At 54.0% G+C, this 13392-nt stretch overlaps 1 protein-coding gene across 1 annotated transcript in view; it reads left to right on the top strand.

The window, feature by feature from the left end:
* Positions 1–210: 210 nt before the first annotated feature.
* Positions 211–13392, top strand: part of LOC308145356 (GTPase IMAP family member 8-like) — a gene marked incomplete at both ends in the record, with an annotated part of 53464 nt that continues 40282 nt past the window's right edge. The window contains 2 exons of the mRNA XM_080516753.1: positions 211–310; positions 6903–7599. Coding sequence (XP_080372879.1) covers positions 211–310; positions 6903–7599 — 797 coding nt within the window. The remainder of the gene's footprint in view (positions 311–6902; positions 7600–13392) is intronic.

Here is a 13392-nt window from a genome sequence, read left to right as displayed (position 1 = left end):
ATAAAAGTTTTTTTGAAACCTCTCTCTCTCTCTCTTGCTCTCTCTCTCTCTTGCTTTCTCTCTCTATCTCTCCCTCTCTCTCTTGCTCTCTCTCTCTCTCCCTCTCTCTTGCTCTCTCTCTCTCTCGCTCTCTCTCTCTCTCTCTCTGAGTGAGGTGGGTGAGGTGAGTGAGGGTGTGGTGCTGTTAGCAGCAGTTAGCTGCTTAGCATCATGGCTTCCAGCAAACTGACCAGGAGGAACGGTTTCCAGCTCAGCCCCGGGTCCCCGGGTTCAGTGGGTCCCCGGGTTCAGTGGGTCCCCGGGTCCCCAGGTTCAGTGGGTCCCCGGGTTCAGTGGGTGTCTGTGGTAAAGGTGTCGGCACAGCCAACATGATGTCTCATCAATGAGGTGGAGAAGGCGGACCCGTGGTTTCACCTGGTGCTGTAATGAGAGACACACTGGTGTCTGTGATGTCACTGGTGTCTGTGATGTCACTGGTGACTGTGATGTCACTGGCATCTGTGATGTCACTGATGTGGGGCAATATTCCACCGCTGGTTGATGATGCTACCTTGATTGATTGTGAGAAACAACAACCAAGAGTTAAATCTGAGTTTAGGGTTTTATAAAAGCAGTGAGAAACATCTGTGCTGTAATAAAGTGATAGTAAAGGGCGCCATGTGCCATTGTTTACATTGTATCTGTCACTACACGATGGAGAAACTCAGTTCAACCAAACCAATAAGAAGCAGAATGTGACAGAAGGAGAAGTTGTGACTCTGCTGCTGCAGCAGGACGTTTCAGAATGTTAGTAAAACTTATTGTGTTTCTGAATATGTTCATCAGCTGCTCTCAATATTCTCTTGACAAAGAAATCTTTGTTTTAACAGTAAATAAATGACAATTCAGACCAGCTGAGTGACTCTGACCTTCTCTAACTATGTGCCTGTCACACTGAGATCAGATAATCTAATAATCATAATTAGTAGCAGACGGGGGAATATCCTGAACCTCCATTTAGTCATAGAAATAAATAACAAGATCACCTCACAATGATCAAGCCCAGACACACCTCAGACTCTGCAAAGCCTCTTTGATCTACATTCTCTTTGATCAGCACAACTTAGTAGACATGAACAATATCTTACAGTAAACAATAGCTCACAATAAACAACACCTCACAATAAACAATACCTCACAATAAACAATACCTCACAGTAAACAATACCTCATAATAAACAATACGTCACAGTAAGCAATATCTTACAGTAAACAATACCTCACAATAAACAATACCGCAGAGTAAACAATACCTCACAGTAAACAATACCTCACAGTAAACAATACCTCACAATAAACAATATCTCATAGTAAGAAATAGCTCACAGTAAACAATATCTCAAAATAAACAATACGTCACAGTAAACAATAGCTCACAGTAAACAATACCTCAAAATAAACAATACGTCACAGTAAACAATAGCTCACAGAAAGCAACAGCTCACAATAAACAATACCTCATAGTAAACAATACCTCAGAGTAAACAATACCTCAGAGTAAACAATACCTCACAGTAAACAATAGCTCACAGTAAACAATACCTCATAGTAAGAAATAGCTCACAGTAAACAATATCTTAAAATAAACAATACGTCACAGTAAACAATAGCTCATAGTAAACAATACCTCAAAATAAACAATACGTCACAGTAAACAATAGCTCACAGTAAACAACAGCTCACAATAAACAATACCTCACAGTAAACAATACCTCACAATAAACAATACGTCACAGTAAACAATAGCTCACAATAAACAATACCTCACAATGAACAATACCTCACAGTAAACAATAGCTCACAATAAACAATACCTCACAGTAAACAACACTACACAGTAAACAATACCTCACAGTAAACAATATGTCACAGTAAACAATACCTCGAAGTAAACAATAGCTCACAATAAACAATAGCTCACAATAAACAATACCACACAGTAAACAATACCTCACAGTAAACAATATGTCACAGTAAACAATACCTCGAAGTAAACAATAGCTCACAATAAACAATAGCTTACAATAAACAATACCTCACAGTAAACAATACCTCACAATAAACAATACCTCAGAGTAAACAATACCTCAAAATAAACTATATGTCACAGTAAACAATACCTCGAAGTAAACAATACCTCACAATAAACAATAGCTCACAATAAACAATAGCTCACAATAAACAATACCTCACAATAAACAATAGCTCACAATAAACAATACCTCACAGTTAACAATACCTCACAATAAACAATAGCTCACAATAAACAATACCTCACAGTAAACAATACCTCACAGTAAACAATAGCTCACAGTAAACAATAGCTCACAGTAAACAATAGCTCACAATAAGCAATACGTCACAGTAAACAATAGCTCACAATAAACAATACCTCACAGTAAACAACACCTCCCAATGAAGAATACCTCACAATAAACAATACCTCACAGTAAACATCCATCCATTTTCTACCGCTTTATCCGGGGCCGGGTCGCGGAGGCAGCAGTCCGAGCAGAGTTGCCCAGACTTCCCTCACCCCAGACACTTCCTCCAGCTCCTCCGGTGGCACCCCAAGGCGTTCCCAGGCCATAGAGAGACATAGTCCCTCCAGCGTGTCCTGGGTCTGCCCCGAGGCCTCCTACCGGAGGGACATGCCCGGAACACCTCCCTCGGGAGGCGTCCGGGGGGCATCCGAAATAGATGCCCGAGCCACCTCAGCTGGTTCCTCTCGATGTGGAGGAGCAGCGGCTCTACTCCGAGCTCCTCCCTGGTGACTGAACTCCTCACCCTATCTCTAAGGGTGACTGAGCTCCTCACCCTATCTCTAAGGGTGGCTGAGCTCCTCACCCTATCTCTAAGGGTGACTGAGCTCCTCACCCTATCTCTAAGGGTGACTGAGCTCCTCACCCTATCTCTAAGGGTACGCCCAGCCACCCTACGGAGGAAGCTCATTTCAGCCGCTTGTATCCGGGATCTGGTTCTTTCGGTCATGACCCATAGTTCATGACCATAGGTGAGGGTAGGAACGAAGATCGACCGGTAAATCAAGAGCTTTGCTTTTTGGCTCAGTTCCTTCTTCACCACGACGGACCGATACAACGTCCGCATAACTGCAGACGCTGCACCGATCCGCCTGTCGATCTCACGCTCCATCTTTCCCCCACTCGTGAACAAGACCCCAAGATACTTGAACTCCTCCACCTGTGACAAGGGCACTCCACCGACCTGGAGGGGGCAAGACACCTTTTTCCGGTCGAGAACCATGGCCTCGGATTTAGAGGTACTGATCTTCATCCCAGCTGCTTCACCCTCGGCTATGAACCGCGTCAGTGCACGCTGAAGGTCCAGGCTTGATGGAGCCAACAGAACCACATCATCCGCAAATAGCAGAGATGAGATTCTGTGGTCCCCAAGCCGGACCCCCTCCGGCCCCCGGCTGTGCCTAGAGATTCTGTCCATATATATGATGAACAGAACTGGTGATAAAGGACACCCCTGCCGGAGGTCAACGTGCACTGGGAACAGGTCCGACTTACTGCCGGCAATGCGAACCAGACTCCTGCTCCGGGAATACAAGGACCGAACAGCCCTCAACAAGGGGCCCCGGACTCCATACTCCCGGAGCACCCCCCACAGGACGTCCTTAGGGACACGGTCGAACGCCTTCTCCAGATCCACAAAACACATGTGGACTGGTTGGGCGAACTCCCACGAACCCTCAAGCACCTGGTGGAGAGTATAGAGCCGGTCCAGTGTTCCACCATCAGGAGAACCTGGTGGAGGGTCTAGAGCTGGTCCAGTGTTCCACCACCAGGAGAACCTGGTGGAGGGTATAGAGCTGGTCCAGTGTTCCACCATCAGGAGAACCTGGTGGAGGGTATAGAGCTGGTCCAGTGTTCCACCACCAGGACGAAAACCGCATTGTTCCTCTTGGATCCGAGGTTCGACTAACGGCCGGACCCTCTTCTCCAGTACCCTGGAATAGACTTTCCTGGCGAGACTGAGGAGTGTGATCCCTCTGTAGTTGGAACACACCCTCCGATCCCCCTTCTTGAAGAGAGGGACCACCACCCCGGTCTGCCAGTCCAGAGGTACTGTCCCCGCCCGCCACGCGATGTTGCAGAGACGAGTCAGCCACGACAGTCCCTACACATCCAGAGACTTAAGGAACTCTGGGCGAATCTCATCCACTCCCGGTGCCTTGCCACCGAGGAGCTTCACAACAACCTCGGTGACTTCAGCTTGGGAAATGGACGAGTCCACCTCTGAGAACCCAGCTTCTGCTTCCTCAATGGAAGACGTGGTGGTGGGATTGAGGAGGTCCTCGAAGTATTCCTTCCACCGCCCAACAATGTCCCCAGTTGAGGTCAACAGCTCCCCACTTCCACTGTAAACAGTGTTGGTGGAGAACTGCTTCCCCCGCCTGAGGCGCCGGACGGTTTGCCAGAATTTCCTCGGGGCCGACCGAAAGTCCACCTCCATGGCCTCTCCGAACTGCTCCCAGACCCGAGTTTTTGCCTCCACCACAGCCCGGGCTGCGGCTCGCTTGGCCTGCCGGTACCTGTCGATTGCCTCGGGAGTCCTATGAGCTAACAGTGCCCAGTAGGACTCCTTCTTCAGCTTGACGGCATCCCTTACTTCCGGTTTCTACCACCGGGTTCGGGGATTGCCGCCACGACAGGCGCCAGAGACCCTGCGGCCACAGCTCCGAGCAGCAGCTTCGACAATGGAAGTGGAGAACATGGTCCACTCGGACTCAATGTGTCCAACCTCCCTCGGGATTTGTGAGAAGCTCTCCTGGAGGTGGGAGTTGAAAACTGCGCGGACGGAGGGCTCGGCCAGATGTTCCCAGCAGACCCTCATAACACGTTTGGGCCTGCCGAGTCTATCCGGCCTCCTCCCAGTCCAGCGCATCCAACTCTCCACCAGGTGGTGATCAGTTGACAGCTCTGCCCTTCTCTTTACCCAAGTGTCCAAGACACGCGGCCAGAGATCAGATGACATGACCAAAAAGTCTATCATTGACCTCCGGCCTAGGGTGTCCTGGTGCCACGTGCCCTTATGGACACCCCTGTGCTCGAACATGGTGTTCGTTATCGTCAAACTGTGACTGGCACAGAAGTCCAATAACAGAACACCGCTCGGGTTCAGATCGGGGAGGCCATTCCTCCCAATCACCCCCTTCCAGGTCTCACTGTCATTGGCCACGTGGGCGTTGAAGTCCCCCAGGAGAACAATGGAGTCCCCAGTTGGGGCACTATCCAGCACCCCTCCCAGGGACTCCAAGAAGGTTGGGTACTCTGAGCTGCTGTTCGGTGCATAGGCCGAGACAACAGTCAGAGACCTGTCCCCTACTTGTAGGCGTAGGGACGCAACCCTCTCGTTCACCGGGGTGAACTCCAACACATGGCGGCTGAGCTGTGGGGCAATAAGCAAGCCCACTCCAGCCCGCCACCTTACACCGCGGGCAACTCCAGAGAAGTGGAGTATCCAGCCCCTGTCGAGGAGCTGGGTTCCAGAGTCCAAGCTGTGAGTGGAGGTGAGCCCGACTATATCTAGACGGTATCTCTCAGCCTCCCTCACAAGCTCGGGCTCCTTCCCCCCCAGCGAGGTCACATTCCATGTCCCAAAAGCCAGAGTCTGTGTCCGGAGATCGGGTCGTCGAGGCCCCTGCCGTCGACTGCCACCCAATCCACACTGCACCCGACCCCTACGGCAGCCTCTGTAGGTGGTGGGCCCACAGGAGGATGAGGAGGAGGGGCCCGCGTCGTCCCTTCGGGCTGAGCACGGCCGAAACAAATAAACAACAAACAAAACAAACAACAACAACAAAAACAACAACATGATTTTGATCATTTAAAGAACAATAGCAGAAAACAAGACAAATCAGCAGCAAATCCCATCGATGAGGAGTGGAACAGTGTGTGCATGTGTGTGTGGTTTGTCCAGTGGGCTTGGTTGGAACTGTTGTGAGGGGGCCTACAGCACCCAGCTGCCCCCCCAGACTCGAGGGACAGAGAAGGCTCTCCGGCAAACTACCCCGGAGAGCCACGCCCCAACCCAGAAGGCACCAGATGGAGAGGACCCCCCCCCCCCCCCCCCAGGCAAGAGGGGCCCACAAGAGAAGGACAAAGGGCGCAGAGACCCAGGCCCCGACCCAGGCCGCCAAGCCAGGACTGGCCGGAGCAGGGCCCCCAGGCCGCGTGGCCCCCCAATCCCAGCGGAGCCCGCCGCACCCCTGGGGAATGGCCCTCCACCACTAATTGGCTATCATTTCCTGTTAAGACAGGTGGTGCTCCGATGTATTTGATATAGATCAAATTAAATTTTCAATGACATAATTAATAACTATCTTCTAATAATTATTAATCATTATCGATAGCCAACCACAACATAAATGGTTCCTCGTGAACCTTATGAGGTAAGAAATCCCTACAATCATGTTTTGGGTTTTTTTCCAGATGAACAAACCTTTTGACCTGGATCTAGCTCCATGTGTGGCTCATACATTGAAATAATGTTGAAAAGTGAAGCTGGTTTAACGTTCAGGACAAAAACAAGTGGTGTGTTTGTGGCGTGCCTGCCTGCTGCCACAGGGTGTGGTGGTGTGTGAGGGCGGATGGACAGGAGTGTGTGTATTTTCTCATTTCAGAAAACAGGTGCTTTTTTCCTGTAAGGCTGCTCAGATCAGTCTCTCTCTCTTTCTCAGCTCTGACAGAGACATTTCAGGGTATTTTCAGATGAGGTACAGAGGGTTTTCAGTATGGTTTCATTGTGGTTTCCTTTCTGTGCAGAAACTGTAAACCTGTGTTCGATGTCAAGCAGGATGTAGCTTGCCTTCATTCTCTCTGCTCTCCACACAGATTCTTATCACACCAACAACAATGAGCTGAGGATGGTGATGGTGGGGAAGACTGGAATCGGGAAGAGCGCCACAGGAAACACTATTCTTGGCCGCCAGTGCTTTGAGTCCAAGTTCAGTGCCAAGTCCATGACGGTGGACTGCTCTAAAGCCCAAGGTTTGGTTTGTGGCCAGCAGGTAGCGGTCATTGACACCCCGGGCCTGTTTGACACCAGGTTCGGTATTGATCAAACCAGAAAAGACCTTTGCCAGTGCATCTCTTATGCTTCTCCCGGACCGCACATCTTCCTGGTGGTCATCAGGCTGGGCAGATTCACGGAGGAGGAGCAGCAGACGGTGCAAAAGATCCAAGAAATCTTTGGCCAGGCTGCAGACAGATACAGTATGGTCCTCTTCACAGGTGGGGACCAGATCGAGGGAACAATTGAGCAGTTCCTGGCTGAAAGCCCAGAGCTGCAGGAGCTGGTGGCCAGATGTAACAACCAGTACCATGTCTTCAACAACAAGAGCAGAGATCCCTCTCAGGTCCTGGACCTGCTGCAGAAGATCAGAGACCTGGTGCAGAAGAACGGGGGAAGCCACTACACCAACCAGATGTTCCAGGAGGCCGAGAGAGCCATCGAGAAGAAGAAGCAGCGCATCCTGATGGAGAACCAGGAGAAAATACGCAAAGAGCAGGAGAAGATGGAGAGGGAGATGTAGGCAAAGTATGATAAAGAAATGCAGAGAATCAGCCAAGAACTACAGGCCGAAAGAGAGCGGGAGAGGAAGGAGAGAGAGCAGGAGAGAGAGCAGGAGAGAGAGCAGGAGAGGAAGGAGAGAGAGCAAGAGAGGAAGGAGAGAGAGCAGGAGAGGGAAATGGAGCTGTGCAGATTAAAGGAGCAGAACGACAGAGAGCTGGAGGAGAGAGAGCGAGGGAGAGAAAGAGAGAGAGGGAGAGAGGGAGAGAGAGAGAGAGAGGGCGAGAGAGTGAGGAAGAGAGAGAGAGAGTGAGGAAGAGAGAGAGAGAGAGAGAGAGAGAGGGAGAGAGAGTGAGGAAGAGAGAGAGAGTGAGGAAGAGAGAGAGAGAGTGAGGAAGAGAGAGAGAGTGACGAAGAGAGAGAGAGAGTGAGGAAGAAAGAGAGAGTGAGGAAGAGAGAGAGAGAGTGAGGAAGAGAGGGAGAGAGAGAGAGAGGGAGAGAGAGAGGGAGAGAGAGTGAGGGAGAGAGAGAGAGAGTGAGGAAGAGAGAGGGAGAGAGAGTGGGGAAGAGAGAGAGAGAGTGAGGAAGAGAGAGAGAGAGAGAGAGAGAGTGAGGGAGAGAGAGAGAGTGAGGAAGAGGGAAAGAGAGAGGAAGAGAGAGAGTGAGGAAGAGAGAGAGAGGGAGAGAGAGGGAGAGAGAGAGAGTGAGGGAGAGAGAGAGAGTGAGGAAGAGGGAGAGAGAGAGAGAGAGAGAGGGGGGGGAGGAGTTATAGAGAGTTGGATAACATCTCTGTGTTTTTCTTCACACTGCCCAGCAGACTGGAGGATTAGAAAACATCCCTGATTCCTCCTGAAGCTCCTGTAGTGTCTGAATGATGATGTGTCACATACCATTGAATAAACAACATGTCACCTCCCACTTGTGTGCAGTCGTGGCGCCAGGATTTTGATTGTGGGTGGCCTCAAGAAAACTGGATGGGCCAGTTAAAATAAGCCCCAAAAAACAACGATGTGTTCCCCTTCATCTCTGCTTCAGAGCTTTTGGGCGGCACTGAGGACAGCGACTCAGGAGAGTTGTTGTGACGGCGTACCTGTGTGGCTGCACATGCTCTCTGCAAGGCTGCTCTGCAGACCTTGTGCAGGTGGCGCTGGGACATGAGTGTATTCATACTCACTTCTGTGGGTGTTCTGTAACATAATGGAACCATGCTGAAAACATCTCCACTTCTGCTGCCCCGCCCCTTCCACCTTTCCTAAAGTAGTTTAGGTTTCATTTCAGAAGTACTGAGCCGTGTGTCAGTCTTTATTTGCTTCTAGTTTGTGGTTGTTTAGGTGGGGAGGCGGAGGATCTGGAGCGTTTGAACGCCACAGAGCAGACCCTGCGTGAAGGGGTGGATGTTGACGTCACTGTGTGGGGGAGGAGCTGCTGATTGGCTGACAAGCTTCCGCTCAGAGCTTTCCTCAGGTTGCTTATGGGATGAACTGCTAGAATGACAATCACTCACTACTCACTATAGGCCTGGGTCAAAAGCATGGTCACAATAGGTGGTCCCGGAACTAAAAGGTGCAGGCCCCCCCGGGCCCCCCCGGGACCCACCCGGGCCCAATACTAGCGCCACGGGTGCTTGTGTGTATTTAGCCCTGTTTCCACCGCACAAAAAGTGGGGGGCTAGACCGGTTTAAACTGTTCCGGTTCGCGTTTCCAGCGCAGGAATGTGGAAACAACCGCTCCAAAGGCGGTCTCTTCTCCCCCCCCCCCCCTCCATCAGGGTACCAGGACCATGGAACAGGTCTGAGTCTGAGGAGCTGATTGGTCAGTGATTTACTACACCCTCAATATGTTAATATGTCTGTCTGCTGATTGGTCAGTGATTTACTACACCCTCAATATGTTAATATGTGTGTCTGCTGATTGGTCAGTGATTTACTACACCCTCAATACTTTAATGTGTCGCTGGATGAATCCTCTGTTGTCAGAGTGCTCAGCTTTACTCTGGTGGTTTTTTGTTTTTTTTCTCTGCTGCGCAACTTTCGTGTTGGTCGCTACTCGCGAAAGAGCAGCAGTCAGGAGGAGGAGGAGGAGGAGGGTGGGGTTCTGGAGCAGTGAGGAGGAGGAGGAGGAGGGTGGGGTTCTGGAGCAGTGAGGAGGAGGAGGAGGGTGGGGTTCTGGAGCAGTGAGGAGGAGGAGGAGGAGGGTGGGGTTCTGGAGCAGTGAGGAGGAGGAGGAGGAGGGTGGGGTTCTGGAGCAGTGAGGAGGAGGAGGAGGAGGGTGGGGTTCTGGAGCAGTGAGGAGGAGGAGGGTGGGGTTCTGGAGCAGTGAGGAGGAGGAGGGTGGGGCTCTGGAGCAGTGAGGAGGAGGAGGAGGGTGGGGTTCTGGAGCAGTGAGGAGGAGGAGGAGGGTGGGGCTCTGGAGCAGTGAGGAGGAGGAGGAGGGTGGGGTTCTGGAGCAGTGAGGAGGAGGAGGGTGGGGCTCTGGAGCAGTGAGGAGGAGGAGGGTGGGGCTCTGGAGCAGTGAGGAGGAGGAGGAGGGTGGGGTTCTGGAGCAGTGAGGAGGAGGGTGGGGTTCTGGAGCAGTGAGGAGGAGGAGGAGGGTGGGGTTCTGGAGCAGTGAGGAGGAGGAGGGTGGGGCTCTGGAGCAGTGAGGAGGAGGGTGGGGTTCTGGAGCAGTGAGGAGGAGGGTGGGGTTCTGGAGCAGTGAGGAGGAGGAGGGTGGGGTTCTGGAGCAGTGAGGAGGAGGAGGAGGGTGGGGTTCTGGAGCAGTGAGGAGGAGGAGGAGGGTGGGGTTCTGGAGCAGTGAGGAGGAGCAGGGTGGGGCTCTGGAGCAGTGAGGAGGAGGAGGAGGGTGGAGCTCTGGAGCAGTGAGGAGGAGGAGGGTGGGGCTCTGGAGCAGTGAGGAGGAGGAGGGTGGGGTTCTGGAGCAGTGAGGAGGAGGAGGAGGTTGGGGTTCTGGAGCAGTGAGGAGGAGCAGTGAGGAGGAGGAGGGTGGGGCTCTGGAGCAGTGAGGAGGAGGAGGGTGGGGTTCTGGAGCAGTGAGGAGGAGGAGGAGGGTGGGGCTCTGGAGCAGGAAGGAGGAGGAGGAGGGTGGGGTTCTGGAGCAGTGAGGAGGTGGAGGAGGGTGGGGTTCTGGAGCAGTGAGGAGGAGGAGGAGGGTGGGGCTCTGGAGGAGGAGGAGGGTGGGGTTCTGGAGCAGTGAATAGGAGGAGGCTGGGGCTCTGGAGCAGGAAGGAGGAGGAGGAGGGTGGGGTTCTGGAGCAGTGAGGAGGAGGAGGAGGGTGGGGTTCTGGAGCAGTGAGGAGGAGGAGGAGGAGGGTGGGGTTCTGGAGCAGTGAGGAGGAGCAGTGAGGAGGAGGAGGGTGGGGCTCTGGAGCAGTGAGGAGGAGGAGGGCGGGGTTCTGGAGCAGTGAGGAGGAGGAGGGTGGGGCTCTGGAGCAGGAAGGAGCAGGAGGAGGTTGGGGTTCTGGAGCAGTGAGGAGGAGCAGTGAGGAGGAGGAGGGTGGGGCTCTGGAGCAGTGAGGAGGAGGAGGGCGGGGTTCTGGAGCAGTGAGGAGGAGGAGGGTGGGGCTCTGGAGCAGGAAGGAGGAGGAGGAGGGTGGGGCTCTGGAGCAGTGAGGAGGAGGAGGGCGGGGTTCTGGAGCAGTGAGGAGGAGGAGGGTGGGGCTCTGGAGCAGGAAGGAGCAGGAGGAGGTTGGGGTTCTGGAGCAGTGAGGAGGAGCAGTGAGGAGGAGGAGGGTGGGGCTCTGGAGCAGTGAGGAGGAGGAGGGCGGGGTTCTGGAGCAGTGAGGAGGAGGAGGGTGGGGCTCTGGAGCAGGAAGGAGGAGGAGGAGGGTGGGGTTCTGGAGCAGTGAGGAAGAGGAGGAGGGTGGGGTTCTGGAGCAGTGAGGAGGAGCAGTGAGGAGGAGGAGGGTGGGGCTCTGGAGCAGTGAGGAGGAGGAGGGTGGGGCTCTGGAGCAGGAAGGAGGAGGAGGAGGGTGGGGTTCTGGAGCAGTGAGGAGGAGCAGTGAGGAGGAGGAGGGTGGGGCTCTGGAGCAGGAAGGAGGAGGAGGAGGGTGGGGTTCTGGAGCAGTGAGGAGGAGCAGTGAGGAGGAGGAGGGTGGGGCTCTGGAGCAGTGAGGAGGAGGAGGGTGGGGCTCTGGAGCAGTGAGGAGGAGGAGGAGGCTGGGGCTCTGGAGCAGTGAGGAGGAGGAGGGTGGGGCTCTGGAGCAGTGAGGAGGAGGAGGGTGGGGCTCTGGAGCAGGAAGGAGGAGGAGGAGGGTGGGGTTCTGGAGCAGTGAGGAGGAGGAGCAGTGAGGAGGAGGAGGGTGGGGTTCTGGAGCAGTGAGGAGGAGGAGGAGGGTGGGGCTCTGGAGCAGTGAGGAGGAGGAGGGTGGGGCTCTGGAGCAGTGAGGAGGAGGAGGGTGGGGCTCTGGAGCAGTGAGGAGGAGGAGGGTGGGGCTCTGGAGCAGGAAGGAGGAGGAGGAGGGTGGGGTTCTGGAGCAGTGAGGAGGAGCAGTGAGGAGGAGGGTGGGGATCTGGAGCAGTGAGGAGGAGGAGGCTGGGGCTCTGGAGCAGTGAGGAGGAGGAGGGTGGGGTTCTGGAGCAGTGAGGAGGAGGAGGGTGGGGTTCTGGAGCAGTGAGGAGGAGGAGGAGGCTGGGGTTCTGGAGCAGTGAGGAGTAGGAGGGTGGGGTTCTGGAGCAGTGAGGAGGAGCATTGAGGAGGAGGAGGGTGGGGCTCTGGAGCAGTGAGGAGGAGGAAGAGGGTGGGGTTCTGGAGCAGTGAGGAGGAGGAGGAGGGTGGAGCTCTGGAGCAGTGAGGAGGAGGAGGGTGGGGCTCTGGAGCAGTGAGGAGGAGGAGGGTGGGGTTCTGGAGCAGTGAGGAGGAGGAGGAGGGTGGGGTTCTGGAGCAGTGAGGAGGAGCAGTGAGGAGGAGGGGGGTGGGGCTCTGGAGCAGTGAGGACGAGGAGGGTGGGGTTCTGGAGCAGTGAGGAGGAGGAGGGTGGGGCTCTGGAGCAGGAAGGAGGAGGAGGAGGGTGGAGTTCTGGAGCAGTGAGGAGGAGCAGTGAGGAGGAGGAGGGTGGGGCTCTGGAGCAGTGAGGAGGAGGAGGGCGGGGTTCTGGAGCAGTGAGGAGGAGGAGGGTGGGGCTCTGGAGCAGGAAGGAGGAGGAGGAGGGTGGGGTTCTGGAGCAGTGAGGAGGAGCAGTGAGGAGGAGGAGGGTGGGTTTCTGGAGCAGTGAGGAGGAGGAGGAGGGTGGGGTTCTGGAGCAGTGAGGAGGAGCAGTGAGGAGGAGGAGGGTGGGGCTCTGGAGCAGTGAGGAGGAGGAGGGTGGGGCTCTGGAGCAGTGAGGAGGAGGAGGGTGGGGTTCTGGAGCAGTGAGGAGGAGGAGGGTGGGGCTCTGGAGCAGTGAGGAGGAGGGTGGGGTTCTGGAGCAGTGAGGATGGTGGGGATCTGGAGCAGTGAAGAGGAGGAGGAGGGTGGGGTTCTGGAGCAGTGAGGAGGAGGAGGAGAGTGGGGTTCTGGAGCAGTGAGGATGGTGGGGATCTGGAGCAGTGAGGAGGAGGAGGAGGGTGGGGCTCTGGTTACACTTTGCCATACCGCTCCATACCGCTCTGTCCCGTCCTTGCACTACTTGTGCGGTGGAAACACGCCATAAAAGTTCTTTTTTATGCTACATAATCTCAGAAAGTACTAATTAAAATGCTAAAATAATTCTTGTATGAACTGAAACTTTCATCACCAAATAAGTACAAAATAAAAGACACGTAACTGAAGGCATCAGTGCAGTCCTCGTGTCAATAAATGATGTTTTCATGTGAAGTGATAGTAACTTTATTTACA

The sequence above is a fragment of the Blennius ocellaris genome, assembly GCF_963422515.1.
Source record: "Blennius ocellaris genome assembly, chromosome: 3".
Taxonomy (NCBI): domain Eukaryota; kingdom Metazoa; phylum Chordata; class Actinopteri; order Blenniiformes; family Blenniidae; genus Blennius; species Blennius ocellaris.
The sequence above is the reverse complement of the archived record's forward strand: the minus strand, read 5'-3'. Positions and strand labels throughout refer to the sequence as shown.